Consider the following 18,908-nt stretch of genomic DNA (forward strand, 5'->3'; position numbering starts at 1 on the left):
GTTCAGTGATTTTTACAATCCTGGTCAGTCATATGAATAAATTTGGTTTTATAGTAGTAGTAGTTACTGCGGGTTTCTCTTTGTTCTACATTTTATTGCTGTTCAAAAAACAAAAAAATAAAAATAAAATAAAAACTTGTACCTCCAGAACTGTAATTTTACAGGAAGGAAAAAGCAAATTTTTTATTGCAAGTTAAGGTAGGGATGTATTAATTCTGAGTGCTTCTGGAGCATTATTAATGGCCCATTGATCATGAATGTTTTACACAGTGTAAAAATGACTGGTGTTCTGATAATGTAGAAAAAAAGATAAACAGAAAAAATTGTGATAAATCGTGTTCTATCAACAACAACAAAGATGTGTGGGGTCAGAAGTGATCAGGCTGTGGCTAACAAGGTAAACACACTCGTGAATTCAACGCCTCTCTGTCCATCTGTACACAGTCCCCTCTATGTTGTTGTCAAAACCCAACCTTGTATCTCCACCTTGTAACAGGCACCTTGAAAAAATAAGGATAACATTGTTTATGTACCAAGTGCCTTTAGGCCTTTAAGCATTTTGGACCATATCTCTTGGTCTATTAATAAATTTTTTTTTCTTACGGAGGGTGAAGGATGAATGCTGATATGAAACAATATTAAAAATATATACAATAATAGTTAATGATAAAAAGTTGCAAAGATTTCATATGACAGTAATACTATGATAAATTACTTTCCTGATAAAGTATTCATCACGCTTTAATCAAAATATATCAAGTCCCCTCAAGACTTACTGCGGAAGGCTTAATATATGTATATGATATGTACACCCTTAAAACTTGTGTTGCTTTGTAAATGCTGAAAAGATTATTTGCATTTGTATGGTTCTTAATAGATCATGTTGTTTATAGTTCTTATGAATATGGTTAGACTGCAGAAAAGCCATTGTGATGAAATAACCTTTTTAAATACTATGTAGAGGCAGTGTGGTGCAGCAGGTAGTGTTGCAGTCACACAGCTCCAGGGTCCTACTCCGGGTGACTGTCTGTGAGGAGGTTGGTGTGTTTTCCCTGTGTCCGCGTGGGTTTCCACCAACGGCCCAAAAACACACGTTGGTAGGTGGATTGGCGTCTAAGAAAATAAAGTCTCTCTAGGTGTGAGTGTATGTTGCCCTGTGAAAGACTGGCGCCCCCCTCCAGCGTGTGTTCCTGCCTTGCACCCAGTGATTCTGGGTAGGCTCCAGACCCACCGGGACCCTGAGCTAGATAAGCGGTTACAGACAATGCATGAATGAAGGAATACAATGTAGTGTCTGTTTTGCTGAGAGTGTATGAGGAACAGATCACTAATTAAAATACTGTTTACTGTAATGTTTCTGTGCAAAACCCCTGTGGTTGCTACAATTAATGACCGAAGGTCATGGTAACGAATTCTCATTGGCATCTAATTTCTATAACCAATGGTTAAAGAGAAGGGTGTTTTTCTTTTCATTGTCTGTTTGTTTGATGTCCATCAAGGTCATGTTTAAGCTGCAGAACGAGTGCTGTTTGTGTTTAGCACACAGCAGAAGAAACTGCCTCCCTCAACATTATTCAAATCAAGAATAGATTATTCCATTAGGGGGCACCGTTGAGAGAAATAGCAAGAGAACAAGAGCACACAATGGCAGGTTCAACAATCCCAGCCCAACTGGAGACAATACACTGCATTAATGCTCCAGTTTTCCCAGAGGCACTCAGAATCCTGAGGACTTAAAGTAAGATAATGCTTGAGGAAAGTCTGCAGAATATGAGTTTGCTGTCTATCAATGTGGATGCAATTCCAGGGATATAACGAAGAGTGCAATTATTCTCTTCATACAATTAATTAATATGCATGTTTAATATTGTGCTGTATATGCATTTAATTTAACAATGAATGAACTGGAAACATTGTATACTGACTACAAAAGACAAACATTTTTGGACATGTAGTGTTATATGCATTATGATATAGAAATTGGCATCACCCATATTTTTCATTATTTCTAGTTATAAAATTTAAGCATGTTTATTACGATTTAGCAAAACATTTCCAGCTACACAATCCAACTCTGTGTATTTCAGGACTATCAAAATAACCAATGGAAGATAAAATAAGAGCATTTTAATGTCTGTTTTGTATTAAACAAATTAATAAATAAACGGTTCATAAACAAATATAATAGTGTAATTTTCCAAAAAGCAAAACCCTTTAAAATAAAAGGCAAATGTAAATGTAATTTGAGTGTGTGAGTGTACAGAAACTTTGAATGACGATTTTCTTTAAGGTTTTTTCTTTATTAGATCTGTTCATCCAAGGCCAAGTACAACTTTTATTTTTAAATGTGGATTTCTGCTTTGTGAAGTGTCCGTGTAAAGAAGATAAAGATCTGCATTTACTCCTCTGCTTGAATGGTCCCATCTTAACTCTGCTACTGTATTTACAGTATGAGCAGGACTGTGAGACTATGAGTGCCTCATTAACTTTACTGATGGAGGCACCGTATGGCAATCTGAAACCTGATGACCATCAATAATTCACAAAAGCTGTCAGCAATCTGCAAACATCTCTGAGTGGAAAAATTCTCTCATAGTTTTCCTGTGGCTGATGACTTCTGTCACTGTTTTAATGATTCCCTCGTCGTTTTTAATGATTCCCTTCTAAATGAAGATGAATAAATGATGCTGTTCCATATGTATAGCCAGTCTACAAAGCATTAATTATAAAAATGAACTATGTTCATTTTACATTAAATACCATAAAATACCTAAATGTATTTGTAGTACACCAAAACAGTTGATCTAAAGTAGCAGGTCTTGCTCATAAATTATACAGTAAAATATTTTAATCATGTATTTACTGCAGTTGTTCTGTAACTTTGAAAGTTACAGAAATTTGAAAGTGACCATTCTTGCCTCCTAATTTCTTACTCAAATTTTAAATTATAAAACACATGACACAAATAGCGATGTGTAATCTGTGACTATGTGCAGAAAAACTGCGTAAACAGGGGAAAGAGAAACAGAATCAATTTTATGACGTGAACTTTATTAGCAGAACAATCAAGGTTTTATTCACTACACTGAAGTGAAAACACAATATTTACAAAAACAAAACCTTCCAATATAAAATATCTTATAATTACAATAGTTTGAGCATAGATATAGTCCTCCACATACATTTATAGAACATCCTATATTACCCTTTATTTACAACATTATTCATCAACACATTTTTTCTTTTTTACAATATTAAACAATTTTAATTGCAGAGAAATCTCTGTGGAACTCAAATCACCTATTTTTAACAATAGATGTCAGAACATTTTTAACGTTCAATGTTATTCGTAAAGCTATGCAGTCTGACGCTTCTTAGTAAAAATGATACAAGAGCTTTGACCTGGTGTGACTTTAGGGTCAATCAAATGGCAACTCTTACCAGAGAGAGAGAGAGTGAGAGAGAGAAAGAGAGAGAGAGAGAGAGAGAGTGAGAGAGAGAGAGAGAGAGAGAGAGAGACAGACAGACAGACAGACAGACAGACAGAGAGAGAGAGAGAGAAATTGATTCTTTGTCCAAATTCTGTTTTTTTCCCCTTCCACTGAGTGAACGCAGACTGAAGAAGAAGAAAGCTGGCTGCTTTGCTGCCGCTGACAGTTAACACTGAAATGTTTATATGTTATGGTTTAGTAGCCATTAGTTTCAGGGCTGCTTTGCAGTCCCTCGTTGTGTTTGGGCCTGGTGTGTGTCGGATTCCCTGCCGAAGCTTGGGTTGGCTTTGGATGGGCTCACTGCACACCTGTGAGAAGTGAATGAATAGAGGGGGTGTGTGAACAGCGTGCTGCAGACTGACTGGCGCCACCGACAAAACAGAGGGCATGCTTGATCAACAACCCAAAACAAACCAGGTCAAACAACAAGAGCAGGCTGGGGGGCTGCTGCACTGTCCACACATACACACACACACACACACAGCTGCAGGCAAACCAGTGTGGACACTTCACCTTAGAGCCCCTGCTTTAACCCTCTGTTAGTGAGATTGGTACACCAGGGACTTTTATTGCATAAAGTACAGCTGTGTCCCAATGCTGCCTGTGTTCAACTCTCTGACTTACAGTGCAGGCATTATACACACACAGTTAGGCATAAAAGAGGCAGAGGACAGTGTTTAGATGAACTGTTTTAGGGTTGATTATGCAGATATACATATATAAAGCTTAATTCTGTACTAAATTGCTGTTTTTCAGTAGTAGATCATAAGTGACTTGACAATTGAGCAGTGTCTTCAGAAGCCTGAAATGAACCTGGAGGGAGGGTCCCTCTAATATATATATATAGAAAGAGAGACAGAGAGAGAGAGTGACAGAGAGAGAGAGAGAGAGAGAGAGAGAGAGAGAGAGTGAGAGAGAGTGAGAGAGAGAGTCCTCTCATCTCAGAAACTTATTTAAATGGTCTTGAAATAAAAAAGAGTAGGTTGTTGTTCCTTTGTAAATAAAACAATTTATGATGTATATTTTGAAAAGGAGTATAATATCATAGAGTGGTTGTGAACATGATAGTAAGAGGGGGGCCGCTGAGTAGAGACAAGTAGAGCGAGAAATTGTGATTTAGTCCTGGTCTAGGTTTATTTACAGCCTTGAAAACAGCTCAAGATACACTTCCATAAAACCAACACTATCAGTATCACTGCATCCCTGTATTCATTTGACAGGTGTAGCTCCTGCTCTTCCTGTCCTGTAATGCTGTCCACCACTTCCCCTGACAGGCCCGACCTGAATGAGTGGTACTTAAATTCAAGTACAGCATTAACCTTGAATAACATTACTGCTACAAGTCCAGACCAGTCTCTGGATAAATGCTAGTCCTGTCTGAAGCATGTATTAGTTGGTCCTTCTGATGCTTCATGTGTCTTTGGACTGTTGGAGTGAAGGAAGTGTCTGTGCAGTAACGGAGGGACCTTCAGACTATAGCATTGTATGGCATTATATAAATAGCAAAATATCTTATTTTAAGACAAAATATAATGTGTTGAAAATCTCAAAGGAGGGAGAGAGAGGAAATTTGGCAGGAATAATGAACTAAATACTTATGAATTTTTAAATAATATTTAAGTAAATCAATATTCTTTATTTAAATGTATTATAAGTATTTACATTTAATCACTAATCATTGTTTTAAACCTCCTGCCATCATTATAATCATATGTATCTTATCATTATTAGTATCTGCTTGGTCTTTCTGGCACAAGAAAAAAGGCAATGTTCAGTTCTGAAGGCCAGTTGGTGTTAATGTGTTGACAGAATTATGGGATGTTTTTCAAAGATTTTTTCAGTGATTTATTTATAGGAATAGGTATTTTATTTACGTATTAATACATTTTAATTATTCTGAACCCTGCTGTCATTATAATAATGGTCTGCTGGGTATAAGTGCTAGCGTAGTGGTCTTGAACACATTCAGCATAATTCACTCATTCACTCACCATCGAGATACACTTCAGCGGCACAGAATCGAGTCTTCCTGTTTATTGACCACTGTCGTCCTCTGAAAACAAAGTAAACAGAGTGTAAAGCCTCTCTCTCACACAGAACAAATCGGCTATAGGGAAAAATAGACAGTGGTATCATCAAAATGCATTAATCCCTCGAATAAATATGAACAATGAGGGTGCGAGGTCTTGCTTTTATGGCTGATATCATAAAAGAAAAGACAAAACCCGCCCACACACACACACACACGCTGCTGGCACAGTGGACACGAGCCTAACGGTGTGATGTTTTCTGTTAGTCCGGTGTTTTTTTTTTTTACCTGGTAAATAGACATTTTCAGTCAATTCAGTTTCCTGATCTAATAAATGTGTTTTCGTTATGAGTTTACATTCGTGTGTTTGGAGTCAGGGAACGTCTAAAACGTGCATCAAGTGGGCTAATTCCATAGAGCTGGAAAACACACACAGAGAAGTAGCCGGAAATAAACAAAAAAAATCCACCAAGCACATTCAGACACAACGTACGCCGTTTTAGTCAAAAACACAACGCCACCACACTGAAACACAATCACCATGCTCTGCTAAGCGGTATTTCCTTTTCGCACCCGTATTCCACCAGGACCCGCCCTCCTGCGCTATGATTGGCCTAATCAGTCCAATCATAGCGCAGCAGAGGCGGGGTCGGCGCACTCTTGGCCAATCTCGGCACGACCCAGCACCTCTCTCCTGAATACGGGTGTGTGAAAACCTGCCACACTGACTGCGTTCTCCCGGAGGGGAAAAAAAGCTTCACGGCAAAACAAGCCAAGCCGGCACCGGGCGCGAGGGGCTCACCTGCTGCGTGTTGATGACAGCGAGAGGCGCGCGGGCGGCGGGCCGGCAAAGCGCGGGCTGAGACTCCAGAGCCAGCTGCAGGTCCACGATGTAGTCGATGACGTGCTGCAGCAGCTCCACGCGGCTGACTTTCTTGTGCGGCGGAATGGTGGGCACCAGGCGCCTCAGCCGGCTGTAGTAGTCATTCATGTCGTGATGGAGGCACAGCAGGTCCTCCTCCTCCTGCTCCTCCAGGCGCAGGCTGCACGAGTCCCGGTGAGGCCGGAGAGGAGCGGTCGCCTTCATCTTCCACAGCACAACTCCGGAGTGTCAGAATATGGGCTGCTGCTGCTGCTGCTGCTGGAGAAGGGGGGTCGTGGAGATGCTGGTGGTCTGTTCTGCTGGGGATGATTGGACCGCGGGCGCTGAATGTAACATGCAGCGCTATGGTGGTCAGAGAGGCAGAGAGAGAGAGAGCGATAGACAGAGAGAGAAAAAAAGTAAGATAGATAGAGAGAGACGGACTCTAGTGTGCGGTCATTATCGGTGTGTGTGCGCGCGCGTGTGTGTGGAGAGCGCAGTGGAGTTGGCGCTGGGTGTTTTATAGCAGGGGGGAGGCGCCGCCCGCCGCAGCGCTCACAGCGCGGAGAGAGAAGCGCTCAATCAGGAGCTTCCTCACCTCTCTCTCTCTCTACTCAGCAGCAGCTCTGAGAAGGGGCGGGGCATCGGGCTGCGGTGGGTCTCTGACAGATTGAACGGAGACGGGGAGAGGAGGAGGGGGTGAATGTGTGTCTTTATGTCTTTACGGTCTGTGTGTGTGTCTGTGTGTGTGTGTGTGTGAGAGAGAGAGAGAGCGGTATTTTCCAGTCTAAATGATGCAATATAAATAGTCACATTCTTATTACTATTATTATTATTATTATTATTACAGGAGTAGGAGCAGGTTTTATGTTCGTGTGTCTATGTGCGTTCTGGTGTATCTGTTTATTTTTTTAAATATAAATGATGCGAGATAAAAAACTATTATTATTTTCTTATGATGATGATGATTAGCGGGTGTAAGACAGTTTGTGTGTTTTCTTTCCTGGTTGGTGTATGAGCTGCATATTTAAATGTGTATTTTCATAGACTCATGAGTATTTGTGTGTGTGCGTGTGTGTAAATGGGTGTATGGAGGGCTGGGCAGAATATGTTGAGGCAACACTGATGGCTAAATGTGGAATAGTCCTAACAATTAGAATGTAATGGAACATTAGTGAATAAGTATTCAGCAGATAGTTCAACACGTAGATAATATCCTCATCAGACACTCTTGGTTATTTTTTGTTTTTGTTCAAATTGTTTCTAGCTTTTACTGGTTGGTAGCTTTAGTCCTGTATTTCTTCGTTCATTACATTTCATGAAAACATTGTTTAGCCTTTTTCACCCACCGTCTGCTTTCATAACCACCAAGCGACTGCCAGCCATCGCATGAATCAAGTAGAAGTGGGGCACTGCACTACATTTGGTTGACACAGTAAAATAAATATAATATATATATATTATCGTGTTGTTTAAATATATTTAAACTATAGTATGTTTTTACTTGGACATTTATAGGCCTTGCTACAGAGTTAGGGATGGCTTTTTTAAGTGGATTCCCTCAGGTAAAGTGGAATATTTTGTGTTCTACAGTGGGACATAGCTGTAAGCTTCATTACAGCAAACTCTCTTTAGAGCAGCAGAACAGTTGATAAGTTTTTACTAAATGAATGACAATTGTGACATGAACTGATATAGTATTAGTGGTAGCACTTTCAAATAAGACAACATGTATAAATGCTTTAAAAATCAGTTTAATACATAAACACATAAAAAGGGAAAAAGTGACCTCTCTTTTTTGTCTAACATTGAAAGTGTCAGAGAACTTACTGAAAATGTCAAGGTAAAGAATACGCTGAGACTTTAGAATGTGAATCTAGACATTTCATATGTTAAGGTACATTCCACATCATCATCAATATCTAAAAAGACATTCTATCTGTGGTTACTTGATTAAACTTGGTTCTCAAATGGTTAAACATATTAACAAGTATGTGCTGAAGCCAACAGAGTTCATGTCGACTGATGGAGAAGTCACTGTTGCATGTTATCTGTGTGATAAATGATTATGAATGACTTAATGCATTTCCACCCTAATAAAAACCATTAATAAACAGACTGTAAATCACTTAATCATAAATATTTATCAGTGGTCTTTCTATAAATGGTACCTTATTAGCCCCCATGTAACTGCCTTGTAACTCACTCGTTCATACATATTTAATAACGTTTAAGAGCTGCTCCACAAGGGGTGCTATTCAGAACTTCACATCCAAGACAGTGTCCTTGTCTTAGATTTATCCGCTTTAGCAAAAATATTTTTGTAAATAAATGCTAGTCTTAATTGCATAGAGTCAGTGTGTTGAGGATGTCTTTTGTGTTTAATGAGCCTCCATGCTACAGGCTGTGTGCTTAAAAATACATCAAAGTGTTTCTTGCAAAGACAGTATTTTTCCATTTGCGGTTACATTTTCGTAAAGTATCATATACATTTTCCCACAAATGTTATATGATCCTGCCTTTTCAAAATGCAACACATACTGAGTATAGACTCTTAATTTCTGTATTCAGAACCTTATTAAGTATTAAAAACCTTGTATTCTGTTATTTCCCAAGATTGTGTGTGTGCAAGCATAAGTGTGGGCTCATGATAGTCATTTCAATCTCAGAAACTAATAAGTGAATAAAATGCTTGAGGCAGATTCAGATCCCCTGTGTTGGCTACCTGAAAGTACAGTGTGCTTGTACATACATATTCCCTCCTGAGAGCTGAGAAACACTCACACTGAGGTGTTCTGTCCATTTTCCAGGTACATTTACAATTTCGGTAAAAATGAGATAACTCACTGCAGTATTTTGAATGATTAAAGTGTTTTTTACATCATGAAGGTGTTCTTCCGATTAATGCAGAATGTGCTATAGATGGTTCTATGTAGAACCTTATATAAACTGGTTCTATATGGAACCAAAAACAGCTCTTCTATTGTAACAAACCTGACATTGTAATAATGAGGAACCATTTTTGGTGCCATATAGAACCCTTTTTTAAAAGGTGCTGTATAGAACCATCTATAGCCTATTCTGCATCAATCTGAAGAATGTTTTTATGATGCAAAGAACACTTTAATCATGCAGGTTCTTCAGTTGTTCGTGGTTAGAAGACTTTACACAATTGTATACAAGATTTTAATAAAGCAGCCATGACAAACCATCATTTTTAAGAGTGTACTTGTAGCTACACTTTCAGATTCACATTCAGAACACACACAAAACAGCCATGCTTTAACATGTGATTTCCAATCAGCTGATTCATTTCCAGCACTTGTGACAGGAACAGAAACCATCATTATTAAAACACATATGGAATGGTTGTACAGATATGATTCTGTTCCAGATATTGTTCAGTGATTTCCAATATCCAAAGTCCACCCATGAGATTTTAGGACCCTTGACTAGATGACAGAATGATTACAAACATGTAATATCTGAAAATAAATATTCACTTTCTAATTTGTTAAAAGAATAGGCTTGAAAACAGTAAAAACATGTATTTGGTTAAAACCATTTTAGCTTTTTGCTCTTATAAAAGTAACATTAATCATATTATTTATAAAAGGTGTGGTCATTGCTGTATTAAACAGTCTGAGGATTAGTGAGCGTGTCTTTTCGAGGATTCCTCACCCTCTCTGGCAGTCAGTTCTCTCTCTCTCCACAGGTCAGGGTCCAGTGCCAAGCTCATGATGTCACTCATTCACACAGGGCTCCGCTGATTGGCATCGTATCACATCCTGAGAACCCTTGGCTTTCTGCAGGTTCTCTGGAAGCAACGTGCTTGCCTTCACTCTCTGCTTCTTCTCCAAATGTTCTTGGCTTGTTCTGGTCCAGCCAATCAAAAGGAGATGTTAACTGATCTGAAAACTTTCTTATGAAGATGCTGCCTGCTTTATGCAGGGGGGGTTGGCCAAACAGCCTCCAGCGTAGCAGGTGCAAAGGCTTTGCAAATAGTGCAATCAGTCATGTTCTGAAAGGAGCTAAACCTCTAGCACTGGTATCCTCCTACGATATGAAAACCACTTACCGTGCATAAATCCCTACAATTATCATATTACCACAAAAGTACCTATTAGATGCTATTCCTGTTTAGTCAGAGCTTATTTGAACTGACCATGCATCATTTAAGCAGTTTGTTACTAATAACTACTTAAATAATATGAAATAATAATGCATTATAGATGGATATAAGTCTGTTTTGTTGTATGTTGCAAAGACAGTGGTAAGATCTTCATAACATAGGTCGATCAGAGAACGATGGGTTCCCCTTTAGAGTCTTGGTGTTTTTATTCATGTTCTGTGGGAGTTTTCCCCTGCCACTGGCACCTCTGCAATGCTCGCTTGGGACTAAGACGTGGAATAAAGCTGTTAGTAACAACTCCATTGTAAAAATTGCTCTATAAAAAAAAAGAATTTAATTGAATAAAGTGCAACAAAACACACTGAATAATTGTCAGACTGTTGGTGTGAATTTAATCTTGAAACAATATTTATATATAGTCTTTATGTTTATAACAATAGCATGCAAGAGTGTAGTGTTTTATTTATATGCTCAGCCATATATAAATGTCAGTGTATATTGATTCACCACACGTCAGACAGGTTATGTGGTTCATGGAGATGTTGCCGAAGATACCATAAAACGCCATGTCAGTTATATATATTTTTTGTTGTTGTTGTTTGATGCAGATAAAGTAAGTGTCTTGTACTCTTAGAAGCCAGGCCTATGAAATGCAGAATAGAGTCATGTGGGCCTGCGGTTGCAGGTCAGTCTCCATGTTGACCTTGTGAATAAAAAGTGTCCAGTGAGCAGAGGGCCTGTTATCTGACTATTTCATTCAAAGACAGCCCTTCAAAAGAATGAAGTGGATGAATCTTTGATGGTGACCTTTCCTGAAAAGCAGCACCCCTCCCCCTTCTCCTCTCTCTCTCTTCCTCTCTCACTCTCTGCATGTACCTGAATTTGGAAACACACTATGGGGTAACACTCCTTTTTATCTTTGACACTGGCCTGTAAATGCCCTCATACCGTGAACAAAACAACCCTTAAATTCATATCAACTTACCCCACCCCATGCTAACCTACCTAACGCTGACATGTAAGGAGTCACAAACTGTTTAAAAGAATAATGGCAGTTAATATTTAAGGTTCTTGCCCACTTCAGTCTAGAATGGAGTGTGATGCCCTGTCACTTCTGTATGGAACGGAGTGTCCGGTAAATGCTGTAAAATATTAGTACTAGATTGTTAATGCATCCGTGTGTCAAATACCAAAGCTTTGATATCTAGAGACTATGCTTTTAAACCTCAACCTGGATGAGCTTGGTGAGCCTTAAACATGCATCACATCTCTTCTAAAGATGATAAATCTTCAGCAAAATAGCCTGTGTGTGCATTGACAAATCTTGATGAGGTTGTACAGTTTCAGTCACTGATTGGTGCCTCTAAGAGCACCCATCGCCTGCTTCACTAAAAATAAATGATTAAAAGACACTTCCATCAGTAATGAGGCAGAAGAGGACTGTTAGTCCTTTGAAACATATGTACTGAAAAAATGTGCATAATTAAATCTGTTGCCCTGGGGCCAATGTATGTAATTACCCATGTGCAACACAATTGACCTGAGCGTTTTCTCACCATGCGTGCACAAACAAGCTTTGCTTTCAGTTCAGTAAAAAACTTCCCTATTCCTAACAGTTAAAGAGAGGAGGATCCAGCCTGGATTTAAAATGATATGCATCAGTCAGTGAGTGCAGAATTCTGTAGTTTTAGAAACCAACAGTGAGCTGTTTCAGTCACATGAACTTGTTTGTGTAGTAGTCAAATCCTATAGCTTACGTTTCTCTTCCTTCACCTACAAAACATTCACCCTTCCTATTATTTCTGTGGCGGGGAACATTGACGAGTTTCACGTATTTTAAAAGGTTAAATTGCTGGTTCGATTCCCAAAATTGGCAGGATAAACGTATCCACTGCTGATGTGACCTTGAGCAAGGCACCCAACCCCCAACCTCTCCCAGGCACTATGGCTGTCAGCTCGCTGTTCCGGTTGTGTTTGTGTGTTCACTAAATACCCATAGTACGTGTGGTTACGAATCACTCACTGGTGTGTGTGTTTGTTCATGACCACAGATGGGTTAAATGCAGATTTTTTTTTTCTCCAAGAGGATTAATCAAATAAATATTTTTCTTGTTCTTCTTCTAACGACCATGTTCTCCTGCTTCAGTCAGCAAGTGTTCATGAAGAGTTAAAAGTGAGTGAATCTCAGCATTGAAAGATCAGTAGAATAAAAAAATATAATGTCACTGACATAATAATGACACAGTGTCACATAATGTCACTGATATGAATGAGGGAGTGAGAGAGATACAAGCCCATTCCATGAGCTTTACATTATTTTTTTTTTTTTAAAGTATTTACATGCAGATCCAGGCATTGATGTAAAATTTAATATAGTTTATATGCTGCTTTACACACAGCAGTTTAGTTTCCCTGTTCATACAAAGCTTCTGTACGAACAAAGTACTCTTGCACAGCTCAGTATTCATATCGAAGTTTCTATTTAATGTCTGCTAAACATATGAATGCAAAATTTATTGAAACATGTGTGTCTTCTCCACAATTCATTGTTGTCTGGTGAAAGTCTGAAGGTTATTAAACATAATCTACCCACACCTTGAGGTCCAGCACTAGACAACAGAGAGGCACTGATTTAAACAAGGTAAAAAGCTGCATGTAAACAGGACAGAAAATATGGAATTCTCTACATATACAAAATAATACTGGTGTCATTAATTTAGTATGTTATATAAACTGATGCTATTGATCAGTGTCTGTTTTGGGCATTTCATTCACTACAAATGTTCAAAGGGCTTAATGTTTGTGGCACACTGGAGGAAATGTAAATTGTCCTGTCAGTGAGCTTAAACAGGTAGAAATGGCTGCCCAGGCATACAGTGACATCACATGAGCCTGAAGAACATATAACAAAGATCAGTAACACGCAGAGCAGGATGTTGTCAGAGCCTAAGGGTGGTTGCTCAGTTTTTTTCCATTCTGCCTTGATGACAAAGTTTGCTCAGTGTGTTTTAATCACACTCGTCTTCCTGAGAAACAGAAGGACACTCATCCTCTCCAATTTGCACAGGTGCTTCACTATTTACAGAGGAACCTCCACAAGCATCTGAAGTAACACAGGCACTGGGTGTGCACATATGCGCACATTTCACCCATTCGATTTGTAGTAGGACTGTAAAATCTACTATGCAAGGTAACCACAGACAGCACAAATACACCCAGGTCAGCAGAGCTACTGTATGTCATCCTGGAAGCAGTCAAGCAGGAAAGATAGATAGGGGTTTCCAAATAGTTGATTAACCCTGAAGACAAACGTCTGAGCACACACTCAGAGAGAGAGAGAGAGAGAGAGAGAGAGAGAGAGAGAATGAATGAAGTATTCCTGCTAGAACAAATCCATACTTCATGCTATTTTAACATTCCAGCTGACCTTTAGATGAGGTAAATATTTCATGATGAATGTTCAAATTTGTAAATCTTGCACTCAGAAATCATCCTTTCAAACCTACATTCCAATGTGCGTTAGGAATCTCCACCATGTTGGACCATTTAATCCTTTAAAATTTCAAGAGTTTTTTTTCTATTGCCTTAAAATCAATAAATCCAATCGCACTCTTCCAGCGCCAATGCAAGATTTAAAAAGCTATTTATCTGAGCAGTAAGTGTTTATTTGCTAAAAAAACACAACAACAAACAAACAAAAAATAAAGCCCAACATTACAATAAAACCAAATAACTTTATTCCAGTGAGTGGGATATTCTGTATGTGAATGTGTTGGTTTAACTTCTTCCAATTGTCTCCTTGTGGCACTCTGTATTTTTTGAGGTTATCATCATGCAATCAAGGAGAATCTGAACAATACAAGTGCCACACTTGTACGCATTAGTTTAACTAATATATAATTATCTTAGGTGCTTACGACTTCTGCACAGTACTATATTATGATTGGTTTAGCCCCCTCCAGGGTGTATTCCTGCCTTGCGCCCAGTGATTCCAGGTAGGCTCTGGACCCACCGCAACCCTTAACTGGATAAGCGGTTACAGACAATGAATGAATGATTGGTTTACTTGATGTTGTATGAACATTTTCACAAGCGAAGTTAATCCTATCCATTCAGCAGTAACTGAACATCTCTGTTGTATCTCCATTTATTGTATCTCCAGAGTTACATCTCATCTTGACCTTTTGCCTTTACTGATCATTTGGTGGTCAGTGTTCGAGCCCAGTCTGAGAAACACAGATCAGTTTACAGGTTGCTGCTGGTTGTGCATTATAGGTTCATGATAGCAAGACTGAAAGAAGTGTGTGTGTATATGCAGCTTATGAGGGGTCAGTGTAAACTAGCTCTAGGCGTAACTGATACTAAGAACTGAACTGGATCAGCTGGAATTTACACCGACATTAAAGACGTTGTTAACTCAAACAAAAACACTGTGTTGGTGTTTACTGCTTGTTATTGACTGGGAGCTATTTCTTCCTAAAACACAGAAGAATTTGCTTTCTGGGAATCTGTTGAGCAAAGGCATACAACCGGGCCTTTAAGCCACTAACTTATTTCATTTTCTAGACTGAGCTTCATATAAGATTTTATACAGGCATGGTCTGATTTTAGAGTCTCCAAGCCACTTTCTTGAAATTCTCATCTACACTTATCTCCTCTGTGCTTTCTTTATCTGGAGCAGGGTGAAACACGAGTGGAATATTCACAGAGGTGCAGCACTAAACAGGTCATTTTTTTTTTGTACAAATGTGGTACTGGTCCCCTAAGCAAACAGTTTCTCCTCTCGAAGAATTAGCCTTCAGTGATCTCACCATCTGCCAGGTCCATACCTTTACACTGGTCAGAGAGACAGAGCGGGAGAGAGAGGGCGAGGGCGAGAGAGGGCTTTTCCCGCGCTCTGAAAGAACAGAGCCCTACAAAAGCTCACCATCTGCTGTGTGTCTTTCTCCTGCTGTATACAGCCTCTTCCCAGCTCTGATCCCATTCCCTGCTCCGCTCGGGGACAAGGAGAATGGAATGGAATGCAGCAGAGACCCAGAGAGAGGCATGTGTGTGCGTGTATTGTGGGGGTGTCATTAGGGTCCTGAAAGTGAGACCATAGGAGTCCTCCTGAAATAAAACATGGAAAGAGGGGAGGAACTTTTCAGGACATTTCTATAGAAATAATCATTCATGCATATATACATAATGAAATAAAAACATAAACAAATAATGAGGCGGCTCATACATAAACAATTCCAAATGTGTATAAAAATGCAGAACACACCTACTACAGTCTCTAAAAAGATGCTAAAAGGAGTTCTTTGAAGTGATGCCAGAGAAGAACCACTTGTTTTTGAAAGAAAATTTCAGTTGATGGTTGATAGGAAAAATAAATAAATAAATAAATAAATAAACAATTTTAAAATCTCCCACTAAGACATCCAGCCAACTCTCCATGTTATGATGTTTTTAAAAATCATTCATATGTTCCACAGGCAATTTTGTATCAAATGTGAACTGGAGCAGAACAATAAACTAAATGTGCAGGACTTCAGGGACATTCTCAAACAGTCCCATATCTTGCCCACAACAAGCACCCAATCATATGAACCTGAACCAGCCATTCATTGTGGAAAATGAAAAGAACATCCAGTTCATAATTGAGGCAGAAAAGGAGGAATATAAACTACACCATATAGATTAAAAGCCATTACTGAAGTAACTAGAATTACCGTTTCTTGCACCGCATCCCATAAAAAAATAGTACTGGAAAGATGGACATTCATTGGAACTATATTATCATCCACATTTTGGATTAAGACGTTAAGATAGTCTGTAATTTTATTGAAACAGCATGGTTCAAACATTTATGTAGGTTATCCATCCTACTTTTAAGTAAAAACATAAATTCCGACATTCATAGAAGGCAATAGAAGGCTATTTACATAGTAAATTAGTTAGTAAGTTAGTTAGTATTCACTTGTATTATTTGTTAGCCTCATAACTATAGCTACAAACTAAAGAAGTGAAATGTAGGGCACACCTGTCATGATCTTTCTGTTTTAAACTTCTCTTCCAAATTGAGACACACACACACACACCAATCTGAGTGTTTCCCAGTGTTTGTGAAGGAATGTGTTTTTAAAGCAACACAAAAAGCACTCTTGTGGGAATGGAAGAGGATTAGCTTAGGGCTGTAATGAGCACGGAGGCCACAGCCTGATCCCTGCTCATTAACTCACTCATCTTTTCACCCTCACTCCTCCATCCACACACATTCATCTGATTTCCTCTTTAATCCTTCCATTCACTTGCATTTTTTTACCACCTGCATCTAGAGTTTGTCCTCAGTTATGAATGAATATTTGGTTTCAGGCAGTGTGCCATGTTGCAGGGTTTTTTTTGTTTGTTTGTTTTGGGTTTTGTTTTTTTTTTAATCAGAAAGGTTTTTGGATGCATGTTGGGGAAATGTGAGAAAAACAACTGAGCATCAGATTCTATTAGATCTTATCACAGTGCTCATTTAGCAGAGTATTCTGATGCTCTACAGGTTCATAAAGGAGTTTAAAATTCAAAGAAAGGACATCATCAGCATCTCCAAATAAACAAATACATCTGTTGACATGAACAACAGAGCACTGGTACCTTGAGTTCGGAGTCTCCACTAGCTTTGAACTGAGGTGAGTGAGGAAACGAAGGGTGGCACAGATGGCTGCATACCAAAAGAAAAGGCAGGTCTTTTTTTTTTTTCCTTAGGGCCTTTAAGAAAGGAGGGCTCTCCTTTTCTAATATTTAGTGCCTTCAAATGCTAATGGCGAGGTTTCCTTCTCCAAGGTTAGCATAACAATTATGGGAATGCTTTAGATGTTGGACATTTGTTTATGGGATGAAAGGTTGCAGGCAGGCAGCGAGCAGAGGGGCCCATGCTATTTCCCTCCTGCCTGTGAACCCCAAGTCAATTTCAAGGTACAAAGACGCACAGTTTGTATAATTAGCAAGCTGTAGTTAATTTCCATCTCTGGTTATTTCCCTCAAAAAAAAAAGTTAAATAAAGTCTCCAGATAAGGACTGAAATTACTGCTGCACTAAACTCAGGAATATCAAGATTTGGTGCCATTATGTTTGCAGTCCATTTAATATTTTTTTTCCTCTAGACTGTCGCCCGCTTGATAGCAATGATGAGAGCAAAGATGAAGGCTCTGTCATTTCTTGGCAGTTACAGGGCAGGGGGGAAATCAGCTATGAAAAGCAAGTTGCATAACTTTATTAAAGTTTCATGCTCATTAAGTTGGAAAAATAAATCCGCAGGACAGAAATATGCCAAAATTATTTACATTTACTCACTAGAGGGTTTCACTGTGTTATACTTAATCCCCAAGAGGAGAAATTACGTCAAAATACAAAATTTCATGGTTGACATCAAAGTTTTTGGTCAGTAAGTGGGACAGAGATTATAAAAGGGATGGGGAACTAAATATTTCCTCATCATCATCTTCAGTCCATCAATGAGCCTTATTAATTTTTTTGATCTTTTAACTGTGCATGGGAATATTTTGTTTTGCTCAGATATATTCCCAAACAAATGATGAAGCTTTTCACACATCTAATACCAACAGAAAAACTTCCTCCAGTTGCCTAAAATAACATTCTCTCAAATTCCCATTGTGCCTTACACTCTAACGTACTGCTATTCCTCCAAGCCCTTTTCATGCATTATTCACCTTTTCTGTTGCTGAGAGAGGACTCCAGGGAAATGCTGAGAACTCATTGCAATATTTATGTGCTCCTTAGTATTGCCTTACTTCCAACCTTATTAAACTCCATAATTTCCTCGGGAGAGCCTTCCGTGGTGTCAAAATATTCATTAATATATCTAATAAACAAATTACCATATTCTCAGCATATACACCATATCCACACATCATTTCTTTGGGTATTTTACTTTTTCTGGTCATGTTTTTAAAAGGTTAAGGAGTTAGTTAAAAAAAAAAAAACAGCTGGATAAATGTCAGCCAGCATTCTTCTGCCTTCATTATCCCTAGCATTGTTGTTGTAAGTAAACCTCACATCATGTTACTATGGTTTTATTCCAAGGAATTTTACATTTCTTTTACAATTCTTTCATCATGCAGGAAAAACAGTAATGTCATTTGAACTTTTCAAACGTAAATATGAATTTAATTACACTAAACATGCTATCAAGCCCCTGTTTCAAGAATATACGTTTATTCAGCCCATTTCTAGTTATAGACACTCGTTATTTATTCTAAGCAATTTTATCAAGTGTTGTGAAAAATATATATTTTGTAAAGATATGGTCTTCCTCATGAACTAGGTTTGTAACTCACCCATTTACATATCCACACTGAGGAACTGCTCAACAAGGGAGTGCTACTCAGTGCTTCACTTCAA

General features: G+C 38.7%; 1 protein-coding gene across 1 annotated transcript; it reads right to left on the reverse strand.

Annotated features, from left to right (window-relative positions):
• Positions 1 to 3,046: 3,046 nt before the first annotated feature.
• id4 (inhibitor of DNA binding 4) lies at positions 3,047 to 6,929 on the reverse strand. The gene is made up of 3 exons (XM_066683831.1): positions 6,323 to 6,929; positions 5,483 to 5,544; positions 3,047 to 3,799 (listed from the first exon to the last, which is right to left on the reverse strand). Exons 1-2 carry the CDS (start codon positions 6,605 to 6,607, stop codon positions 5,497 to 5,499), a joined length of 333 nt encoding a protein of 110 aa, XP_066539928.1. The 5' UTR covers positions 6,608 to 6,929; the 3' UTR covers positions 3,047 to 3,799; positions 5,483 to 5,496.
• Positions 6,930 to 18,908: the final 11,979 nt, after the last annotated feature.

Source organism: Hoplias malabaricus, chromosome 10 (assembly GCF_029633855.1).
Source record: "Hoplias malabaricus isolate fHopMal1 chromosome 10, fHopMal1.hap1, whole genome shotgun sequence".
In the NCBI taxonomy this organism is placed as follows: Eukaryota; Metazoa; Chordata; class Actinopteri; order Characiformes; family Erythrinidae; genus Hoplias; species Hoplias malabaricus.